A 24,340-nucleotide genomic window follows, 5' to 3' on the forward strand; every position below is an offset into this window, starting at 1 on the left:
CTCGGTGGGAAGGTAAACAGCGTTCCGTGTCTAAATCACACTGGCCATGTGACCACGGAAAAATTGTCTTCGGACAAAACGCTGGCTCTATGGCTTGAAGAGCGGGATGAGTGCCGCCCCCTAGAGTCGGACACGACTGGACAAAAATTGTCAAGGGGAACCTTTACCTTTACCTTTACCTTTACATAATTATAGCTAAAAACAGAAGACCGTGTTGAATAATTGTTACCTAAATCTCTCCACTTTCTTCTCTGAGGGACGCCTCCCTGCCATCAACCCCACAACAACCCAGAATTTCCCTAGGCAGAGGAAATGACAGGGGGGACGAAATGATGCCAGTGGGAACCCCCCACCCACCCAAAAAAAGAGAAGGTGTTTCTAGAGAAAGGAACAAAACTTTGCTAAAACCCCACCTGTAAGAAACGGAGAAATAATTTCCCCTTTGGCTTACGAAATTCAGGGAAATTGTCCGGTTTCTCCGCCCACAAACCTAGTAGAGAGGATCGGAATTTCAAATCACCTTCAGCAACACCGTAATCACACAGCCATCATCATCATCATTACAGCAAAGCTGTACTATCAAAACCTTCCCACTAGGTGTCGGCATTCTCTTTTGCAAAAAAAACCCCACAAAATCCCCAAGTACAGTTCTTCTAACCAATAACGGAGGTGATGCCTCTCTATTGCCTGCCTCCCTTTGTACCCTTCAGCGCTTGGTTTATTTAAACAGCTCCTACTTAATAAGACAATAGGTTGTGGCGTTGCATATTTTTGAATTTGCAGTCGCAGCAAGATGCCATGAACAATCAATTAAATGAGACATCTTGTTTGGCGAGAACGCTTCCCGCTTTTAAATTTTTCATGATAAGCGGCCCTGCGGTAAAGCACGCCTGTGGGCCACTCATTTAGATGCTCCATTTTCAATCCCAACAGGCTGAACGACGTTCAGCCACCGCACCAGCTGGGGGGGAAAGGGGGGAAAAACCATCAGCGTGGCCTAGACCTGCTCATTGTTCAGCCTCACGTCAGTGTTCCGAGACTTACACTTTTTGATGGCTGCTTAATGAGTTGCATCTGTAAGAAGGCATGGGGTTGAGAAAGGGCTTTCCTGGTGCCTCGGGCACGGCGCATTGCTTTCCCCGATGCGCCTTACCAGAGATGCTGGCAAGGACTTTGAGTTCGAGTCCTGGGTTCAAATCCTGGGTCCGAGTTTGAGCCTTTGGTATCAAGTCCCAAGTCCCAGCCCTCAAGTCCCGATTAAATGCAAGCTTTGTTCCCCAGAAGAAGAAGAAGAAGAAAGGTGTGTGGGAGGGTTCGGAGTCTCGGATTGAGTCTGGAAAAAGACCTTAAGTTGTGTCCGAGTAGATCCACTGGTGAGACTTAAGCCTGATGTGTCGGCAAGTCGTATGACTCACGTTCCTACCCCTGCGCCTTACAAATTCACTCGGACGAATAAGGACGAATGGTTCGGTCCATATGACAAGTAGCAGAATGTCATCTCGTTCTGCATAAAAGGGATGAATCTGCCATAATGGAGCGCTGGCCCCAAACCAAAAAAGCCTACCGTCAAAAATGCTCCTAAACCGACTTCCGTAAATTATAGACCCCTGTTGTAGGCAATGGGGTTCATTGCAAACTCTTCCCCCTCCCCGCGTGCAATGATAATATTGCTAAGGTGATGCATTTCACATTGCAGAGGCACACAATGCATATCAGATTTAAAAGCATGTGAAATTTTCTTGACCAGACCGGAGAAGCTGGAAAAAAGGGTGCTTGGGTCCCCATGGTTCACGGCATCATCAAACAGATTCAGCCCTGCGTTCATTGCTTGATATAGGACTAGAGATGGGCACTAACTGCTGGTTCGGCAGGTCGTGCCAGTTCATTTAGTGGCCGAACAGATGTTCGGCACTTCCCTGCCCCCCCCATCCTCCTCCTCTAGGTGCTGTCTCCGAGTGGGCAACGTGGTGGAGGAAGCAGAGCTGAGAAATGCCAAACATCTCTTCAGCGGCTAAACAAACTGACGCGAACCGCCAAACCAACGATTCATGCCCATCTGTATATGGGATGGTAAGGAAAGAGAAATACCATAGTTTCAGGACCTACTTTATAGGGGGCAGCCCTCTGTTTAAAGGGTTGCACAGTCCCTGTCTGAGGGTGTGAGACAGAGTAGGGAAAATACGGTATTCACAAATTATCAGATCAATTTTCCTTGGGTGAATCACTTTAGCTGTCCAGACCACAATTTGCAGGAGTCATCAGGGCAGAGAGCCCAATTTGCATGAAGCTCCAACAGTAGAAGCTGCCTTAAGGTACTAACGAGATGCTAATTGGCAATGACCCCCCCCTCTCCTTTTTTAAATTTCATTCTCCTAAGTACCCTAGCAATAGTCTGTTCCACTGCTGAGTCGAAACCTTTAAAAAAAAAAAGATGTAGCTTAGTCCCAGATCTTAGAAAAGTTACTCGCTTGTACTACAACTTCCAGAAAGTCCCAGCAAGGATGACCATGGTGGTTGGTCCTTCCTTGGTTGTAAAATACTTGGCTCTCAAGGGAGCAATCTGGTCAAAAAGTTGAGAATTAGTGGAAGATGGACAAATAATCGTCACCTATTATTTAAGCATATGCTTAATGAGCCAAAGATCTGAAATTCTATGTTTTCGCGAAGGCTTTCGCGGCTGGGGTCTAATGGTTGTTGTGGGTTTTTCGGGCTCTTTGGCCATATTCTGAAGGTTGTTCTTCCTAACGTTTCGCCAGTCTCTGTGGCCAGCATCTTCAGAGGACAGCACTCTGATCCAGAGCACAGAGTGCTGTCCTTTGAAGATGCCCATGGCCACAGAGACTGGCGAAACGTTAGGAAGAACAACCTTCAGAACATGGCCAAAGAGCCCGAAAAACCCACAACAACCATCTGAAATTCTCATGGGTGGAGTCTTTGCAGTCTCGCATGCTGCTTTTAGTAGGTTTGGCTGGGCGGGACCTTTCTGGGGCTGGAGTGGCTGTCAATCTATCCAGCACTAGCCAATCATTCCTTTCTTGTCCCTGACTTCAAAGAGAGTATGCAGTGCTTTCCCCTCCTTTTGAAGTATGTTGATGATAGCAGGCATGCTTGTCGGTTTGCTGTTGGATCTGTTCACAACTGTAAGCAAGGGAAATTGTTTTTATTATTATTATTATTATTATTATTATTATTATTATTATTATTATTATTATTATTATTATTATTATTATTATTATTATTATTATTATTATTATTATTATTATTATTATTATTATTATTATTATTATTATTTCTCCTCTTAATGTCTCAGAGTGAGTTATTGAGATTGTTCCAGTTGGAGAGAAAAAAGGGGTGGACTAATTTGGGGGGGGGGTTTCTTGAAGCTATGCTGCTCTATTAATCCCTATCCTTCCGCTGTGCAGCGAGAGGAATTTAACCAGAAATTCAAAACTCTACAACAATATGTTCCACTGAAGCATATATTTTTCAGTGGATAACCACATCAGAGCCGTGCAGCCCGCCACCAACCTCCAGTATCAGCATTTCCCTTTTCATAAAATGATTGATGATTTAATTAAGATCTAGACTATCAATGTCTCGAAGGAATGGGAAACGACACTAGCAAGATACAATCAAACTGGTTTTTTTAAAAAAACAGCCCTCTTATCCCAGGACAAAGCCTGGCTAAGGTCAAGACAGGAGTCCACTTTCCAGATTGAAGCAGAATAAAATGAATGGAAATTTGAGCAGCTCAAATAATCCTAACAGAGGATAATATTTCATTATGGAGGGACACCAGGGTGGGCATGAAATTATTTTGGGGGGGGTTTGCAGAAATGAGAGAGAGAAGGAGAGGCCAAAGCTTCAGATGCTACCTTTTATAGTAAGTAGGAACTGACTATCTTAATAAGACATCTCTCTTTGCTTTCAGTATCAAACAATACATTATAGATAACCCAGGAGTAGAAGAAGGAATTCCTTGATTGCTGGAAACATATGATTACTATAGCAAGAGATTTTTCTCCCCTCACCTAGCCAGCCAATGAACTTGCTTTGTTTTGTTGCTGATCTTTGGGGGCTGCGTTTGCAAATATAATCTCTCAGACTCCAACATGTCCCTAAATCATATCTCTAGAACAGTCGTTCTCAATGGGGGCTGGGTTATTTGAAGTGGGGCGCAGACTTCTTCACCACCCTATAAAGTGTGTTGTGTGACTTGTACAATCCTGATTAGACCCATATTTCTTTCATATTGTGTTTACGGCATAGCAAAAAAAAAAAAAAAAACAGTAAGCTTGAAAATGGCTGCTCTAGAAGAATAATATGGTTTGTCAGTCTTAAGACCCTCTGAATCAGTTTTTAAAATGTTTTTGGCTACTGCTAGCAGCTCATCCTGCAATTTTTATATCCTTAAAGTGTGCTGTGCATGATAGATATAATAAGAAATTGCCTTCCGGTGTTATCTGTCTCCTTCATGGGGGAAGATCCTCTCTGTTTGTTTGTGTGTGTGTGTGTGTTTGTGTGTGTGTGTGTGTGTGTGTGTGTGTGTGTTTGCAATCGTGCCCTTGGTGTAACTGCCTATACTATCGTTCCTTGATTTACCTTCATTTTGTTTTAGCTCCTTTAACCCTCTCAGAATAGTGCATTGCATAAAGGGGGCGGTATATAAATTTAATAAATAAATAGTAAATTGTTTGAAGGAAACATGGGCGATTTAAGAGATTGACAACTGCTGGCATGTTGTGAGGAAGCGGAGTACACACTTCTGCCAAGCAGAAGGCCGCCCCTCGAAACGGGGTTTTCTCAGGGGTGGCGCCCTCATTTTAGAACTCACTCCCACCTGAGGTACCATTAACCTCATCTCTCCTTGGTTTCAGGAGGCCGGTTAGCATAGGCATCCTTCAGTCTCGAGAGACTATGGTGACATGCTCTGAATCGAGGAGTGTCCTCTCCAGAGCATGAAGTTTGAGTAAAGTAATATGGAGGATAGGCTCTTACCCAAGCAGCAGATCCCCCCTCTCCACGTCGCTGAAATGGTCCAATGGAAAGGCAAGGGCCAATACAACTGGTTCCAGCAACGTTGCAGGAGTTGGCAGAACGACACGAACTGCCTTCGGGACTCCAGCTCCAGATTTTGCTCTAGGTTAACTCCTGAAGCTGTTTCCATGAGTGGATATAGCCACAGGGCAGTGGAGGTTTGAAATCAGAGTTTTCCTTCTCCTAGATGGACTGCCTTCCCAGGCTGTCGAGCCTCACCTACCCGGCCTGCTCTTTAATAGTGCAAAAGTATGATCTGATCCTTAAAACTTTCCTGACTTTTCTCATAAGCCTTACTCCAGAGTAACCTTGCTGACAGATGGTTTTTTTTCTCTGCCCCTCTGTTTCCACACTTGCCCAATTTATGGCATTTAATTTTTTTAAAAAAATATCATCTTTATTTAGTTATGTATTTGACATGTCGTTTTATCTTCCGTTCTTCCACTTCATGTTCGCTGATCATAGGGCTGTTATGGGGGCCGTTGTTGCATCGTGTTTTTACAATTCGCTTGCCCCCCTGAGCAGGAGCTCTCCGCTAGTTGGGGGGGGACAAACAAACAAACAAATGAACAAAGAAACAAAGAAATAAGTAAGTAAATAAGATCAATAGATACATTTTTAAACTTTGTTATGCCGCCCAGGGTAGACTATGTGCCTAGAGTATAAATAAATAAATAAATAAATAAATAAATAAATAAATAAATAAATAAATAAATAAATAAATACATACATACATACATACATACATACATACATACATACATGCATGCATGCATGCATGCATGCATGAATGAATGAATGAATGAATGAATGAATGAATGAATGAATGAATGAATGAAATAAACAGCATGCATAACGTCTCCGCAGGGCCGAAATCGGGAGGGCTTCTCAAGATTCACCCTTGTCCAGCTGATGGCTCTCCCACCCCTTATCTCCTTCCTTTTTTTACTCCCCGGTAGTACATGAAGATGGAGGGACCAGAGAGGGAGGGGACTTGCCACCCCTGACTCTCACAGCGCCTCACAAGTGGAAGCAGCTGAGTCGTTCATATTTGTGGGGGGGAAGTATATCACAATTGACTCTATTCAGCTTCTTGCGGGTCGGGGAAGGAGCCCCGTTGGGTAGTCACAGTTAAACTTCGGCAAACTCTGGCCCTCTCTGGCAGCTATTGTGAAAGGCCGTCAAAACAGAGGATTCAACTCGGTGACCTTCCACAGATCCCCAATTTGCGCCGTCCACATCTTTGGGAGGGAAGGGGAGAACATAAATAAATATAAATGTCTTTCAAATCCCCTAAGGACTCGGCTAAATTGAAGGAGGCAGTTTTTCCTCTCTCCCTGGAAAACCCAAAACACTGTCCCCATCCATGGAGTTCACCCCGAGGCCTCCATCCACCTTGGGCTCCAGGATGACCTGTCTTCTACCATTTATTTACCAATAAAAATGCAAAAAGAAAAAAAAAAGGCATGAGCGTGTACTGTATTTTGCAAGGATTTTGCAAAAATTCGGCCTCACTTATTTACTTACAACCCGAGAGAGGAGTGACAACACAAGAGGAAACATGGAGGAGGAGGGAAGAGAAAAAAAAAAGCAGACACTATTAAAACTGTTCTTACAGCCTGTTAAGGTCGAGCTTGAATACAAATGTCTCACAACGAGGAGGAGTAAAACAGAAACCGGGCTGGTGTGCATCGTCTGTCCTTCTGACGCAACCCAGTAGAAAACATGATTAAGAAATATTGTGATGTGAACTTAAGAGATGAGGGCGGTCCCTCCTCCAAACGTAGACTGCATTTCTCCCCATGATGTGATTTTGAAACAATACCTAAGACCATATATAGCATAATTTTTTTTCATCAAATGATTATTTTAATATGTGGTATATTCTTCCCCGACTGATGGGAGATATATGTTTTCAGAACACCCTAGAAGGTCGGTTGGCTTCCAGGCTGTGTTACGTTCATCTAATCTGGCATGAAATCATAGTGGAAGAAGGAAATAGCAACTGCCCCCCCTACACACACACCACTTTGTTGCAGTTGTTATAACAATGAGGAAAAAGAGGAGGAAATATTATAAATCTATTACCTAGCTGAAATGTTACAACAGAACTTCAAGCTCACTCACAGAACAGGCAGAGTTTGGGCTGCATCAAGACATGGAACAAATCCACAGCCACACGGCACAGTTCAAAACTGGCAGGCAAAGTTTACACTCCTCTGTGCTACCAGTATGCCAGGCCACAAAATAAAATCTCCAAAATGCCGTCATGGTTAGCAGCAACAGCCGCAACAACAACAAGGTTTCCCCCTGAAGAAATCCAGGGGGTGGGTTGTGTTTAAAGTTTGGGTGACGGATGCCCGAAGAGCGTGCCGTATTACAGCACTGCTGCAGATCTAATGCAAAAATTCGGCACGGGGGGGGGGCTGAAATTCGCCAGCTGTTTTTAGGCAGGTCCGGTGTGTGAGTAGAGTCAACCTCCTGCTCAGGCCCCACTGAAGCGCCCACAGCCCTGGTTCGCTCCCTCCCCGTTCGCTCCCGCTATCAATGACCCCCTGCTGGGCCATGCCACAATTAAGGGCAGCTTTCTAGGTTTCAGTGAAGCGCCCGGACCCCAATAAATTGGTTTGGGCTGGCCGCTCTCCAGGCTTGATAATTTCACAGCTTTGTGTGTTGGTGGTCGAGGCGGCAAGAAGGGAAGGGGCAGAATCAAAGAATAAAAAGGCCCTGTTGTTGGTTTTTTAGAAGCTGGGGAGGGGTGCCCTGCCCATCACCCCATTTTAACTATTTCATCCCATTATAGGGTGTTGTTTCTAGGACCATCGCAATAGTGAAATCGTTATTTTATATCTTTGCTGCTCTAAGGCCAGAGTTTAAAGTGTGCTGCTTACATGCCACCCCATAATGCTTAAAGCACTCTCTAGAGGTGGTTGACCATTAAATTATACAGGATACACATTGCCCTCCAGCAGGCTGGGGATTCAGTTTCCCAATCTAGGAAGGATGGAAGGCTGAGTGAACCTCAAACCAGCTACCTAGGATTTAATCCCAGGGGGAAGTTTGTTAAAAAAATGGACAAATGGAGAGAGTTCCAAACAGAGAAATAGGTCTTCTGAGAACTTATTCACTCAGATCATTAATTTAGAAATAAATGAAGATGAAGAAGCATGTGGAGGGTAAGTGAGAATATCTCCCCTTGCAGAGCACACTTGTACTATGATGTGAATGAGTATTGTAGTGGGAGCGGAGCGCACCTGTTACGTCAGCCCGTCTCTTCCTGCGGATTTTAATTGCCCTGTACAGTATCCTTCTTGTGCCTTGTTCAATTAACGGTTTAACTTCCTGCGATACTTGTTATACATAGCGTTCATTTTTATTGGTCTCCCTCGGGGTCAAAAGGAGAGGGGGGTTTCCTGACCTGTCAGCCGGGTTAAGCTCTCCCATGCCCTTCCACCCAACTCCGGGGTGGAATAAGCTGTCACTTGTTTTCCTCCAGACAATGATGCCTTTTTAATGTGTTCTCACCCTTTTTTCTCAGATCATTGCTCCGGCATTCTTTGCCGATCTCTTCGTATTAATCCCACGGGGGGGCCCCCAAGGAGACCCACAAATGCGAAGGGCTGCCCAAGCATATAATGCGTCTTGAGCTGAGGGGTTTAATTTGGTCTTCCCAGAAGGTCAAGGTGACCTGGAGGAAACCTTCTCAACCCGCTCAAGAGGGTGGTCAGGAAGGAATGGGCAAAACTTCTCAAGTTTCTTTTTAAAGTCTGCAAGTTCCTTTTGCAAGTTCCTTTTGCTGAGGCTCAAAAGTAGTTGCTTCTCAAAGTCGTCAGCTCCCCGGGAGTTCCAAAAACGGTTGGAAATTATCCCGGCAATGCAGTTACAATTGTGAATGATAATGCAGTTCTGACAATTAGCTGTAGTTATGAAATTTACCTTTAAAAAAAATGTAAAGTGACTCTTTGTTTCCTCATTTTTTCAAAAATAGTTAAAACAGGTTTTTGTTCTTTAAAAAAAATAAAATCTGAATACTAAGCCACTGGCCTCCTGCCCACCCCCTCAGCCCAATACCCAAAGCAAGGCATGAAATAGTAGCAAAGCTTAGACAAATCACAGTCTTCTTTGGCTGCAGCCCAAACACATTTTTCCAGGCATCGGTTAGCAACACAAGCCAGCACTTGAACCATGTAATATTCCTCCTCCACCACCACATAGTGAGAGCATGGCCCGCAAATGGTCAAAATAGCAATTTGCAATTAAACCAGGAAGGAAGGAAGCCTTCTTCAGGTTACAATAGGAATAGATGTAGATGCCTTTATATTGCAGATGGGGAAAGGGATTAATCCCAAGTTGTAGTTGCTGTTGTTGCTGCTGCTGTTACTGTTGCTGTTGTTATTGTTGTTTTATTATTATTATTATTATTATTATTATTATTATTATTATTATTATTATTATTATTATTATTATTATTATTATTATTATTATTATTAGTTCTGTCCAAGCTGTGAAGATAGGAAGATTAAAACACTCAGAAGCCTTCCCCACCAGTTTTGCTGGCCAAGCTTCCCGCGAGTTGCAGTCCAAGGACACCTGGGGGAACTCAAGATTTATCTATTCAATAAAGCTTCAATCCCAGCAGTGGCTTTCTGTCACCATCAGGAACCAAAAGGAGCACGCCAGGCCCTCCTGTCTTCCACTGCCTCCCGGAGTTGGGTCAAATTCATGTTGGTCGCTTCAATGACACTGTCCAGCCATCTCACCCGCTGTCGTCCCCTTCTCCTCTTGCCTTCACACTTTTCCAACATCAGGGTCTTTTCCAGGGAGTCTTCTCATGAGGTGGCCAAAGTACTGGAGCCTCAGCTTCAGGATCTGTCCTTCCAGTGAGCACTCAGGGATGATTTCCTTTAGAATTGATAGGTTTCTTCTCTTTGCAGTCCAGGGAACTCTCAAGAGCCTCCTCCAGCACCACAATTCAAAAGCATCAATTCTTTGGCAGTCAGCTTTCTTTATGGTCCAGCTCTCACTTCCATACATCACTACTGGAGAAACCATAGCTTTGACTATGCGGACCTTTGTCGGCAAGGTGCCGACAAAATATAAATTTGTACCATTTATTATTTATAGTTTTTAAATACTGGTTGTTGTTGTTTTCAATGATGTACAGTAAGTTGCCTTAGATCCTTTTAAGAAGAGAGAAGGGATAAGAAATATTTTAAATAAATACTGGTTGGTCCCAGACTTCTTCACGAGCCCCAAAAGGGCACCTCTCCTGCCCCCACCGCTCAGCAGAGAAGCAAGGTTTAGCACCTTTCAAAAGCTTTCCAGGAGTTCCCGAATGGATGGGGAACATGTGGTCCTCCAGATGTTGCTGGACTCCCCCACCCACAATCCTTTGCCATCAGCCAAACTGGCAAAGACTGCTGATGGGAGCTGTAGTCTCTTCTGATGGGAGCTGTAGTACAGCACTGGGAGAGGGCCAAGTTGCCCACTCAGGCTGTGTGCAGCCTCCAAGAAGGTGAGAAGGGTAAAGAAATGGGGGGGGCTCTTTTATCCACTGACCCCCCCTCAACCCCTAGCTTGCTGTCTCCCCACCCATCTCCACCCCTCTGAGCCCTGGCTCCGCTCCACCCCTGATCTCAGCCCCTCCCGTCTGAAGGGAACGAAGCCACTGTTCCCACGTTCAGAAGGCTCGCTTTTATGACCGGCATCCTTCCCAGACAGTGTTCGCGTGTTGAAAGGAAGGAGGGACGAGATGGGGAGACTTCGTGACATCTGTGGCAGAAGGGGGGCCTTTTGGGCTTGCCGGAGGCGGGGGCCGTCAGGACGAACCGGTGGTTCGAGGGTCGTCTGAATGCCGCGCCGTTAAAATTCTGGTTTTTCTCAGCCCGGCGTGTTTGCCAGGCGAATATGGATGGGTGGATGGGTGGATGGGTGGATGAATGGATGGATGGATGGATGGGTGGGTGGGTGGATGGATGGATGGATGGATGGATGGATTCATACAGACCCCGCCTTTCCACTAAAGTATAGCGCTCAAGGCGGTTTAGGAAGTTTTTAATAGAACTAAGCTGAGGAAACCCACCTTTAGCCAAACTCTTCGTAAAAGGACATCAACCCTTACCCCGCCATGGAAAGCAGCAAAACCAGACCTGGTCGTGGGGTTTCTGGTCGTGGGGTGTGTCAACATCATCCTTCCCTCCCCCCCCCCCCCAGACAATCCATGGAGACCCTCCGGGATCCCTCCCCAAACCCTTATTTTTTCCCCGCGCTCCTCCCTCGCTCCCCGCGCAGGGTTGGCATTTGGGACTCCAGCGCCCACACTCCCGGCAGGCTGGGGATACTGGGCGTTGGAGTCCCAAAGGGTGTCCTCCGCCTCCTCCTCTTCCTCTTCCTAACCCCCCACTGCTCCCCCAATAACGCCGGCCGCCCCTTCCTCCAGCGCCATTGGCGTGCCAGGTCGGAGCGAGGCGGGGGGGCGCCCTCTCCTCCTTCCTCCCCGGAGAGCCGCCGGCGTCACTCTCGCCGCCACCACCTCCTCCTCCTCCGCGCCTGCCAGTCTTGCCGCGGCTCGCCAGGCTCCGGCAGGTGCTCCGCACTCTCCTGCCTCCCCCCCCCCCCAGCCTCGGCCACCCCTTCTTTGGGGCCTTGCCAGCTCTGGAAACTCCGGCGGGTCTCTCTCTCTCTCTTCCCCCCCCCCGCGTCCATCTCCGGCGCGCTCCGCCTTGGCACCGCTCCTGCTCCGCGGCCGCCTATATAGCTCGCGCGCGCCCGCCTGCCCTCCGCGGGTCTCCGGAGGCGAGAAGAGAGAGAGAGGCTGGCCGGACCGGGGCTTGCGAGGCGCCGAGGACCAGCTCGCCCGCCCGCCTGTGCGCAGCAGCAGCAGCAGCCGGAGCAGCGGCAAGGCGCCTTTGCGCACCCGCGGGCGCCTCCTCCGCGGGCGCTCCGCTTGAGCCGCGGCCGGGCAGGTGAGTAGCTGGGCGCCCCGTCCCCTTCTCCTCCCGAGCGAAGGCGGATCGGGACCCCCCCCCCCCCGCGGAGGGAGCGCGCTCCTCGCCTCGGGATCCCTCCGATGGAGGAGAACCGGGAGCCCCGATCCGCTGGCCTTCAGGCCAGGGAGCGTTCCCCAGCTCGAGTAGACCTGTGGGATCAATGGGAGTTGCTCCGGTGTTGACTGGCGGTGCGGGACAACCGGTTTGGTTTGGGGGCACGGAACCTTTCATGGACTTTTTTTTGGCTGAGAAAGGCTCCTTCGTTCAAGGGACGGACCCTGGTGGATTGTGCCCTCCACTTCGGGATCCCCTGATCCAGGAGGGCAAGCTCTCCTGGGATCATCCAGAGCGGGGGCATCCACAGGAGGTGTTACATCTTCACTTTTCTTCCTCGCGTTCATTCAACGGGCCTCTAGTTACACGAGGATGATTGAATTTCTTTCCTAATCACGGGGAAACCTAGGCCGCCATAGAGCTATTGAGCGTGCGGTGCCTCATAGGTCTACTCTGAAGTTAGCCCCAGTGAATTCAGAGAACTTAACGCCTTGCCATTCAAGGATGACCCAAAGCCTTGCCGTCTTCTCCGGTCGCTGGACCATATCAAAGGCACAGTTACCTGAGAGTAAACCCCATTGGAGGTCATGGGACTCCCTTTGGCACGAACAGGTAGTGGAAGGGTGGACCCCGTTGGTTTTTAAAAGCTGCTGACCAGACTGGATGTTTTCCCTCCAGTAGACCAGGAAAACCACCCTTGATGGAGAGAGATGAGATCTCTCTGGAAAGATATGTTTTCTCTGGTTGCTATTGGATTTATTCTCTTTTGCCCATTTCCAGGGTGCATCCCTTAAACTATTTTGCCTCAGAGCCACAGGAGTGAACAAGTGAAACGGGGGGGGGGGGCTTGTGCCACTTTGAGAGACAGTTTTTTTTGTGAGTAACAAGCCTCAAAAACGTGCACCACTGTAAGTGCATTGATCTTTAAAGGGTTACTACGAGGTGCTCTGTGCATGTGCTTTTCACAGACTACTGCTGCTGGTCCTCTTGGCTTTTCAATTTAGAGAGTACAGCCAGCTCTTTAACGATGACACCAGGAATAAATCAATGAGTTATTTTATGTAGCCATTTATTTTCCACTCTGCTCCGTAGATCTGCGAGGTCTAAGGGTATAAATCGATGCACACTTACTTCGTAGCATACCCAACTGGAATAAGCAGCGCTTACAATCAGAGGGGGGGGAAATGCATGGGAAGGATCTGTACATGTTTTGCACAGTTGGCTTATTGTACCCCTTTCCTATACTTGCCTTCCAGTTCCTCCCTGTAAACTGGAAAGGTGCGATCTGTTTTGTATGTGTAAAATGTGTAACGAGTCTAGGAACACATCGTGCTGCGTGGTGGCTCAAGCTTTTGTCCTGAAATGCATGCATTTGCACCCACCAGTGGCCCTGCGGTTGAGGTCAGGCTTGTATGTAAGCCAAGCCCTGTTTTGCTCTCGAAGCTCCGGAGGATCCTTCTAGTAGAGCCCGGTGCCCGAACTCCAAATGACAGAGGAAAGACATTCCATAATACAAACTCGACCCAGTCGTTTGGAAACAGTGGCTGGACTGGTTCCAGGGCAGATTTAAGCTTTGGAGGCTAGCCTGGGAGGCAGTGCAGTCTTGGCTCGGATGAAACTGACGGGTGCATATTTGCAATTTCTTTGTAATATTCCATCCGGTATCTTCTTCTTCTTCTTCTTCTTCTTCTTCTTCGGTGGGGTGGGAGCAGCGATGGGGAGAGAGGGCCCAGGAGAGAAGAAGCTTCCTTCAAAAGCAGCCCAAGATTTTTCAAACAGTGTGAGCCTTTCATCTCTGTAATGTGATGATGGGGTGCTATTTTGATGCAAAACATGGACAAAGGAGAGGGCTAGCTCAAGGAAACAGTATGTGTTTCTTTATTTCACCCAGCTTAGATCAAATAGAAGCATGTTATTGGAAGGAGTTCCAGCAAACCAGCTGAAGGAGTGGTTTCTGTGGTCAACTGGACCCAATTGTAGACATTATTCGGCAACTTTTCCTTTTTTCCATTCGTCAGTGGAAACATGGCTTCTTATTCACGATGGATAATTAGAAACGTCCTCCATGTTGGTTTTGCAACAGCCCCAATATTTCCTTCTCCCCCCCCCCAAAGCCTGTTTGTTTCTCATTTATTCACACCAAGTCCTTGTTAAAAACTAGATCCCACTGGACCTAAGGCCCCTGGGAAACATGTTTAAAACCCTTAGGATGGATCCAGTCACCGGCTCGGGGAGGCCCACGTCCGAAGCCCCATGGGTAACTCAGTGGAACAACATGTAGGTGGTGTATATAAAAGACCCCGTGGGTCAGCCCATCCCACCTCTAGGCAGAACTGGCTGAGAAAGGTCCCCTGCTTGTACGTCTCGTAACCTGGACCAAGCTGAACCAGGTCGCTCTGCGATCCACTCGGCACAAAGTAAATCTCTACTCCCGCTCTCACCAAGCCCTGGTGGCGCCAAAGCTTTAGACAAAGGCTATGGTGGTTGCTTTGTCAACGTGCCCTCTCCCACCTGGTACGTCCTCATTTTGGAAGGCATGTCCATTTGCGGCAGCCACCATAACAGAGAATCCTACGGCGCCCTAAAGATATTCATTCATTCATTCATTCATTCATTCATTCATTCATTCATTCATTCATTCATTCAAACCATTTTTACCCAGTCTTGGAAAAAGGACCCAAGCGGCAGCTTACATCATTTTAAAAGCCAATATTTAAAAGCTAAAAGCAGTAAGTATACAAATATGGCAGAAGAATTCAGTAAGGGTGAAAGTTTAAAATGGTCATTAAAATCAATACTAAAAGCACATTTAAAAGCAACAGAGCACCAACCATCCGTCGGGGTGGGTGGGGTGGGGAGAGACCTACCTCTCAGACCACAACTTTATTCTTGATTTCCGGGACCTGCTTCATTGCAGATCTTGTATGTGCTGTAATAAGTAACCTGTTCCGTTTTTAATATATTTGTTATCCTTTCAGATGCTACAAGACTCTGGGTTGGGGCCCCCAAAAAAGCAGGAAAATATGTGCAGGCTTCTGAGATGTTCAGATCACTTCATCAGGCACCTGAACATTTTTTTTTCTAGCCCTGCTTTTTTTTTTTTAACAAAAACCCTTTATAATTTCAAATAAAAGTGCCCTCTTGAGGGCAGAGCTTGGGTTTCAACTCTTGAGAACTTCCTTCTAGGCTCTACAATCTGTCCTGGTTTAATGCACTGGATACTGGACGGCTCCACCAGGCGCATACATCTCAGGCAGTAAGGATGGTTGCTGTTCCTAGAAAAGCCGTTTTTCAAAAAGTGTACCATCTGCCCATCGTGGTCCTAAGGATGCCTTTTTTTTAACCTCTCTTCCTACATTTACGATTTGGGGGAAATAACAAGGATTCTTCTTCTTACTCCTGTTACACTCTATCTTCCCAGCTTCGTGTTCACACAGACACTTAAGTCTTTCCCAAGAAGTTACTTAAGCGAGCATCCCTATAATGATTAGGATTGAAGCAGAAAGCCTTCCCTCGGCTCCGACGTATCCAGTGGAGATTGCAAAGGGAAATTTCTCGGTGGAATTGGCCTTTGGCGCTTCCTTGGTGTGCACCTTAAAAGCCATATGCCCACCTTTTGTTTCCTGTGCTGTCTTCTGGACATGCATGCAGAGAAACTTGAGTGAAGGCTTGGTGAGGATAGACTGTAAAAATGCGAGCAGAGGTGGAATTTCATCTCCTGGATGAATTGCCCTCTCCCACTAGGTCAGTGGTTCCCAAAATGAGGTCACCCAGGTGTTCTTGTGCTGCAACTCCCAGAAACCCCAGCCCGCTAGTGGTGACGGCTTCTGGGAGTTGCAGTCCAGGAACACCTCGGTTGGCCAAGGTTAGGAACTGTTAGGTCTTGGTCATTGTGTGGCTTGCATCTCTGAGATCAAGGGAATGGGCAGATGTTAGGGTCGTAGCAGAGAGAGGGGCTCAGCTCACTTATGAAAACAAAGACCATTTTAGGTGATATGTCCAAAAAAAAATTTTACCCTTGTGACAAATGTCAAAATGTTTTCATCACAGCTTGGAAAAGAGGCTTTTGGGGGACTACAAATCTCAGAATGCCACAAACTGGATTCTGGGATTCATAGTCGAGAAGGGTCCCTTTTCCAAATTCTGATTTGCATCCCATACTGTAATTGCTTCTTTCGGGAATCTGTCGTTCCTGCTCCATCAGGCCACTTTCTTGAAGGCAAGGTGTTTACTTCCGGTTTCAGCTGTTAGAAAAGAAGGAAAGGGGGAAAAGATCCCATCCTGGTGGAAAAGGGCAAAAAATGATTTGCACCACAGACTCCCAGAAGTCTACGGAGGAACTGAAGAAGCTCTTGATCAAAGAGGAAATTAAACCAAACCATCCCTTCTTTTTTTAAAAAATTCTTCTTTTGAATTTATCATTTGTATTTCTCAGAAGAGTGGAAAATTCAAATGGAAAAAAAAAAGGAATGATCCGTGCCTCGGGTTCTGGAAATTTTGGTTTTTCACAGCATTCCTGTTTTTAAGCAACTTTTGTTTACTTGTTTATTTTTTTTTGTCTTTGAGGTGATTGTGTCAGAAATTCCAAAACAAAACAGCCGCAGATTATGACGTTTTGAGAAATTATTTAGGAATGTTGGCTCAAGCATGCAAAATTCCATTTGGGTGGTTTCCCCCCTTGCTCTCGTTCTCTCTCTTACACACACTCAGAGAGAGACACATCATTTCATCAGCACCATTTTCAAACATTCAGGTTTTTTTAAATTGCAACTCCCCAAACTGGCAGATTTTTGGTCCGCCACCCCCAAAACTAACTTTCTCGATCCCTTGGGAGTAAATGGATCTTTGTTAAGGGAGAACATGAGTAAACAGTGCTACTGGGTTCAGCCTGCAGCGATTATAACCAAGGAACTGCTATCATCTTATTTTCAATGGGATGCAGATTTCAAGCAGTTTCAATGTTAAGGGCATCACCTACACAGGGAAGAGGATTTCCAGTGGGCATCACTGGTGCTCATCTTCTCCAGATTTTTTTCTGGTTCCTGACCTAATTTGTATTCTGGAATCTGACCACCATGGAAAGAATTAGGAAATGGCTGTGTGTGATTCAGGATTGCACAAATGCAAGAGTAAAGTGGTACCTTTACCGAGCCACTTGAAAAATCACAAGCTTTCATGGCTAAAAGCTCACTTCTTCAGGCTGGGCACCACCCCTTCATGGATAGTGCAGAAAAATTGTAGGTCAGGATCCAAAAAAAAAACCATGGCAGATGTCTGTTTATGAGATGAGTTCAGACTTAGGTTGTAAAGTCAACCGGGAGCATCCTCCCTCGCAGCAACCTGAAGAAGACATGACCGCAGAATTTCTTTTCTTGCAGCTCCTCGACTTTCTACACCAAAGGACGCCTATGCTTTTCCGTTCCATAATGGCAACAATGAGAAGAAAGTGGAGCCTGGAAAATCTGAGACTGAAGTTTGCCTGCATCCTCTGCCTCCTCTTCATCGAGGGGAGCAAAACAGAACAAGGAAAATGTGAGTTAACCCTTTTTGGTCTGAACTGGGAGCAACCCCCCCCCCAGATGTTCATGCTTCAGAGACCCCCAACCCTTGTCATTCAGGGGCAGATCTGTTCTTGATCCTCCCAGAGGACACATCATAAGGGGGCTCAAGGTATTGGAACCCAGATTTAGGCTGAAGATCAGGAAAAACTTCCTAACTGTTAGAGCAGTATGACGATGGAACCAATTATCTTGGGAGGTGTGAGTGCTCCAACGTTGGAAATATTCAAGAGAAAACTGCCAGATCTGCTTTGACATGGATTCCTGCATTGAACCAGGGCTTGGACTCAATTAATTCCGATTGATGGTGACCCCTTACAGGGTTTTCCAGGTAGAGAATACTCAGAAGTGCTTTGTCAATCCCTCTTTCTGGGGGTGCCCCAAGACTGTGCAGCTTGCCCAAGGCCACCCAGGTTGGTTTTACTCCCAGGAAGCCCAGCGGGGGAATTGAACTCCCAATCTCTGGATCTGCAGCCAGAGCTCTAAACTACTGAACTATCCAGCCAGCTCTATAACAATAAAGTTATAGAGCTGGCTGGATCAAGCCAATTTGGACTTATGGTGACCTTTTTCAGAGTTTCCCAGGTACAGAATACTCAGGAGTGCTTTACCCTTCCCTTCCTCTAGGGGCAGCCTTGAGACTGTGCAGCTGGCCCAAGGCCACCCAGGCTGGCTCTTCTCCCAGAAGGCACAAGTGGGGAATCAAACTCCCAACCTCTGGGCTTCACAGCCAAATCCTTCAGTCACTGAGCTATCCAGCCAACTATTTATTCATTGCACCCTGCTCACTTAGACTGCAAGCTGCTGTCTTGATGCTTTTAATTTATTATTTTAAAAGCCCTGAAATCATGCAAGATGATGGGTGAATAAAAACAGCAACACGTGGGTCCAGCCCTTCTGTTATTAATGAATTAAACCGATTTAAAAATAGCGGCAGGATTTTAAAAATAGCAGAAACGGAAGCGCTGTTTCCCCGCTGTTTCTTCCTTCTCTGCTCTCCGGTTCTGAGCAGACAAGACTGCGGGCAGCAGAGAACACCCTTGGGTTCTGGGTCTCCAGGGTCAGGAGAAAGCATCTGCCTCCATCCAGCCCATTATGCACCCTCCAGTAGCCGTGATGTGGTTGGAATATTTTTTCCCTAAAAAAACAAAAAACACACAAAAAGTTTGGAAACGAAATGGAAAAAATGTGCTGGAAATTTTTTTCCATTGTGATATATTTCCATTGGGGGGGGGGGAAATCTGTTCATTTTTAGAAGGGTTGAAATTCCGAACTTGAATTAGTAACATAATAAATGGGCAGGACATGAACCAGATTGAAGAATTTCAAGGGGATTAACAGCTGTCAAATCTCACATCCATGTCGTGACGAAGTTTTTTCAAGTTACTCAATCTGGAAAGAACCTAGGCCTTCACAAACAGCTTTTTCAGGGATACTATGATCAAGCCACGATCCTGTATCCATCTATTTCCACTAAGCACAGGCAGTCTCATTGCAGAACATAAGGGTCTACAAATGCATTGTTTGTTCCCGGGTTCAGTACCTCAGTTTTTATTTATTTTTAAAATCAGAAGAAATCACCCTAATGACTAAGGCTAGCCTCGCCTCGCCATGAGTGTGGCCGGCTGTTGTGAACTAGACTTCAGTAAAAAGGTTAGGGGGACATGTCCTCTAACCATGGTTTAACAACTGTGTTACCCTGTTTACTGGCCAGAATCCTATTGCGTACACCTGTCAGCATAACTCCATTGGCATAAACCTCAACAATGAATTGCTGCAAATTTGGAATCCAATATAATTGCTGCCCCTGTTGTGTGAGGAGATGCGCGACAGATAATTGATACATTGACTTTTTAACTTCCAGCAATGTGCCGCTGCGATCTACACTGGGAGACTTACACCACTGTGTGTTTTTTTCAGCTGGATTCCAGCCATTAAGAAAGATGGTTGCATATATGCATAAAAATGTGTGTGTCACTTTAAGAACTTAAGTACTTGTAGATATGAAGGGGATTTTTAAAAAAGATTTTGGACTACAAAGCCCATATTTCCACATTTTTGGAGTTCTGTTTGACTCGTATACATCTTACAAACACCTAAATTTGGCTCACTTGGGAGTAAAGCCCCTCCCCAATGGAAGGTTTGGAGGTTTAGCTCGGCCTAGCTCTGGCCAAACTTCCTTTTCCTGCCCCAGTGCTACCTGGGAGCTTTCTTTTGGAAAAGGAAGCTAAGCACAGCTAGGCCTAGCTAAGCCTCACATAGAAAACGTAGCCTTTGAGCCCCATTGAGGTTGCCCTGCTTGGTACAGAGGAATGGTTTACAAATCCTATAGTCTACCGAAGATGGCAGCACCTGTCAGACGTCATAAATAGCAGGCCATAAAACGTGATGCGCGCCGGAAACGAAGTCTGCCAGTGACTTGAAACCTGTAGAATTAATGAGCTTACCTGTAAGGGTAGCTTTTCCCTGGTTCGTTTCTCGTTGTGCACATTCAGTGTCCTGTAAGAGCCGTCTGCAAGAGAAGCACAAGAGCGTATTTCCTAGCTCAAACCCACCTCCAGCAACCCGATGAATACAAAGGGAAGACGGGGATGGACGGGGCCCAAGAGAGACATTCTCTCTGCTCGGCTGAGCTTATTCACAAGAACGAGCCGCGCAGCTAGCTTTGTCCAAAGCCGGGGCATCACCCAGGGTCCCTCAGTGGCATCTCCGGTTCACCGCTTCGCAGACATGAAAGCCTCATTCATCCAGCAGTGACTGAAGCAGGAGCCGGGCTTTACACACAAGCCACTCCGTACGTGGGTGGAGCCGTGGCAGCTACAGTGGTATCGCTTTGTAGCCCAGATCCACTCTGAAGATTCAGTTGCCAGGACTGTCTGTGTGTCTTGTCCTGCCCTTTACTCAGGCAGCACAATTTTATTTGTTTGTTTGTTTGTTTATATATACACCGCCCCCGTTAGTGTAATGCATTGTTCTGGGTGGATTGCCCCGGTATAAAACACACAAATAATCAAATTCGAACAAAAACACAGGAATAACAATCGTAAGCTTAAAGAGAGGTCGATGGCAGCTTACAAGCCAAATGTGAAGTGTGTTGAAAAATCAGGTCGGGTAAGTGAGGAAGGCCTCTCTAAGAATTTGATTGATTGATTGATTGATTGATTTGTTTGTTTGTTTTGTATCCCGCCCATCTGGTCTATGCGACCACTCTAGGCGGCTTCCAATATAACGTAAACAACTAATAAAAATAACACAAAGTATTACAAAAATCTCCAATGACAGTTTACAAACAAAAATAAAATAAAAATAAAAAGTAAATGAAGAAAGAATAAAAAGAGAGAATCTAGTATTGACTGGAGGGAAGGCCTGAATAAAACATCCATGTTTTTAGTTGTTTTTTAAAGATACCCAGCGTGGGGGCCCCGCGAATCTCCGGAGGGAGATTTTTTCCATAGGCGAGGAGCCACCGCCAAGAAGGCCCGGTTTCATGTCTTTTCCTTCTGGGCCTCCCTCGGCGTCAGGCTCCTCAGCCTCACCTCCTGACTCACGTGGGTGATCCGGGTAGACCTTGGTGGGAGTAGCCGTTCCACCAAATATCGAGGTCCTAAACCATTTAGGAGTGTCTTTAAACGTTGGGAGAGATGGATCCCGGGGCAGCGCCACTGGGAGTTTGCTCCAGAGTGTTGGTGCCACCATGAAGAAGGTCCTGATTGTGGTAGATGATTTCTGGGCCTCCTTTGGAGGGGCCGCCTGGAGGAGCAATGCCTGGAGGACCTTGTGGTGTGGGGAGCTAACATTGGGGAAAGCCACTCCCAACGGGTACAATGAGTTGGGTTGGCCCTCCAGGAAGTGAATGGTGTAGAGACACACTGCCTTCTTGTCCCTTGTCAGCTCACCGTCTGTCCTCCTCCTTTGCTCCCTTGCAGATTCGGAGACCTTCTGTGTGTTTCAAGACAAGAAGTATCGGGTGGGCGAACGGTGGCATCCGTACCTAGAGCCCTACGGGATTGTCTACTGCGTGAACTGCCTCTGCTCAGAGGTAGGTTTCATGCAGCCGGTTGGGACTGGGGATCAGATACTGATACTTGTATACAGAAGTGGGCAAAAATTGATCAATCTGCGTGCGGGGGTGGGTAGGTATGGGCTCAGAACCTCCAAAAGAAAACTGTCAGCTGCCAAAAGAAAGTAACTGAAGTTCTGGGCATCACAGTACAAAAAAGTAATTTTTGCAAGATCTGGTTATGTACTAAGTCGAAGATTGTAGCGGCGGTAAAAAAAAGGAGGTGTTGAGATGGGCACAAACTGCCAAACGAGCCGTTCGTGCAGGTTCGTTTTTCAGCCAAACAGGTGTTTGGTACTTCCCCAGCCCCGCCTCCTTCAGCAAGCAGCCACTCTGGGTCCGTGCCCCAGCTCCCCTGCCCCGCCTCCCCCACACACTGTCTCTGAATGGGCACCCATCAGAGGAGGCGGGGCTGGGAAGCACCAAACACTTATTCGGTCAAAAATCGAACCATCGTGAATCCTTTTTCAAGGGTTTTCTAGGTAGAAAGTAAACTCGGAAGTGCATTACCCTTCTCTTCCTCTAGGGGCAACCTTGGGACAGTGCAGCTGGCCCAAGGCTACCCAGGCTGGCTCTTTCTCCCAGGAGGCACATAGTGGGGAATCGAACTCCCAACCTTTGGCATTCTTAAATGCTTTGGATCACTGTTAAGGGGCAGATAGGATGGGGCAGAGATGCCCCTGAGTCAGCAGAGCCTTTTGCCCATAGACACTAAGATAGCAAAATGTTTGGCGTAATTTCCTTTTATTTCATGCTCTCGACTTCTTTCCCCAGAACGGAAACGTGCAGTGCAACCGAATACGGTGCCCGAACTTGCACTGTCCCAACCCCGTCCAAGTCCCCCAGATGTGCTGCCCTCGCTGTCCAGGTAACGTTCATTTCCAGGGCGCAGAGCTGCCCCGCAATGCGCTCCGCTTTAAAGGATGTCGGAGCAGAGCAAACAGACAAATTCCCGGTCTAAAAATAACAATGGAATGCTTTCATGCAGCAAACCCTGTTATACACTCCATTTATGACAAGAGAGGCCGGAGAGCCGAGAGCAGCCCGGAGGAGATGCTTCTCGCCCCTCATGCTCAAGGCTCGGGCGCTCAGCCCTCCCCTCATTTCATCAGAATGCGTTGGGGAGGGGCCTGTTGGGGGACACACACCCTGTATCGGCAACATCGGGGGGGGGGGGTTTACCCTGTGCTAAAATGTGCCTCTTTATAGCAGTTTAGGTGGTTCAGGGATTGCCCTGAGGACAGTATTTTGCAGTTTCCACGCTGGGTTAAAACTGTCGTATTCATTATTGTGTACAGGTTTTGCAAGCTCAAGGCTGTGGCTTCCTGTATAGACTCAGCCTATCTCATGTCCCGGGCTTCCTCCTTCCCTACTGCCTTCCACTTTTCCTTGCATTGCTGTCTTTTCTAGGGAGTTTTATCTTCTCATGAGAGGCGGGAAGTGTGATAGCCACGTGGCTACTCAAATAAACAAACACACTTTAACATCCCCAGATACGTCAGGGGTTCCCAGCCTTGGATCAACCAGGTGTTCTTGGACTGCAACTCCCAGAAGCCTTCACCGCTAGCTGTGCTGGCTTGGGTTTCTGGTAGCTGAAGTCCAAGAACACCTGGTTTTCCCAAGGTTGGGAACCAATATTCCAGGTAATTAAAAAAGAGGGTATTTCAATATATTTCCCATGATACGTAGCATCTCCAGTCAGGCTTCTTGGAAAAGTGTCTCTCGCTGACTGTACTCTGAACCTGGGAACTGAGTAGTCTTGAGATAGTAACTTATCTCCTTCTGCCTACCTAGAGTTGTTTTAAAGATGCTATGGGGCAGGGGCAGTGGGAAAGCAGAATATAAATACAACCAGATTTGCCGAATATCAGGCTCCTATCTGAGGTCTCAGAGTAAAAGCAGAGGTTCTATAGCCCATCACTGGAACTGGAAGTGTTGGAGAGAGGTGATTGAGGAAGTCTTTTTGGGTTTGCAAAAATTTGCCTTCGAAGGAATCCCATGCTTAAGTCCAGAAGACCAACGTCGCCCGACAAAGAAAGCTCACTTGCATACTCCTAGAGGTGATAGAAGCTTCAGCTATCAAGGGATGGGATTTTTTTGGCATTAATGAACCCCCAGTCCCATCATTTAGTTGGAACCCCAGAGAAATGGCAGGACTAAGGGTCCCCCAACTTGCAAGGGGGTAGAGCAGCTCTCTTACTTCCATGCCATTCCTGCACCACTTCTTCAAACTGTTCGAAAAGTGCCTAGCTGCGCTGCAGGAGTCATAAAGATTCCCCGCTACTCACCGAGGTGCATGGAGGAACAAATTCCATCAGAGGCTGCCTCTTTACAGACAGCTTCCTTTTCAAACAGGAAGTTAGGCCTAGCCAAACCGTGAAGCCGGCCAGCTAGGCCTTCTCTCCAGGTGAGCACAACTTAGGGGTCTGTGAGGCCTGGTTCCTGCAGATGAGGCTCCCAGGAAAGAGAATTGTGGGATTTGTAGTTTAAAAAAAAAACCCAAATGCACATCCCTATTGGTAATATATAGCAATGAGCAGGCTTATCCTGAAATGAGCAGAGAATGGCCTTTCTTTTCCGGCAGACAGAGAACTTGGATAAGACTTTTGGGTCCACCATGGCCAAAGAATCCAGAAACATAA

At 46.8% G+C, this 24,340-nt stretch overlaps 1 protein-coding gene across 1 annotated transcript in view; it reads left to right on the plus strand.

Annotated features, from left to right (window-relative positions):
* The first annotated feature begins 11,591 nt into the window (after positions 1–11,591).
* CHRDL1 (chordin like 1) overlaps positions 11,592–24,340 on the plus strand; it is a 35,613-nt gene continuing 22,864 nt past the window's right edge. Inside the window, exons 1-4 of the mRNA XM_072981072.2 lie at positions 11,592–12,002; positions 17,459–17,612; positions 21,565–21,677; positions 22,473–22,566. Of these exons, the coding sequence (XP_072837173.2) occupies positions 17,489–17,612; positions 21,565–21,677; positions 22,473–22,566 (331 nt within the window). The 5' untranslated portion in view covers positions 11,592–12,002; positions 17,459–17,488. The remainder of the gene's footprint in view (positions 12,003–17,458; positions 17,613–21,564; positions 21,678–22,472; positions 22,567–24,340) is intronic.

The sequence above is a fragment of the Pogona vitticeps genome, chromosome 11 (genome assembly GCF_051106095.1).
Source record: "Pogona vitticeps strain Pit_001003342236 chromosome 11, PviZW2.1, whole genome shotgun sequence".
In the NCBI taxonomy this organism is placed as follows: Eukaryota; Metazoa; Chordata; class Lepidosauria; order Squamata; family Agamidae; genus Pogona; species Pogona vitticeps.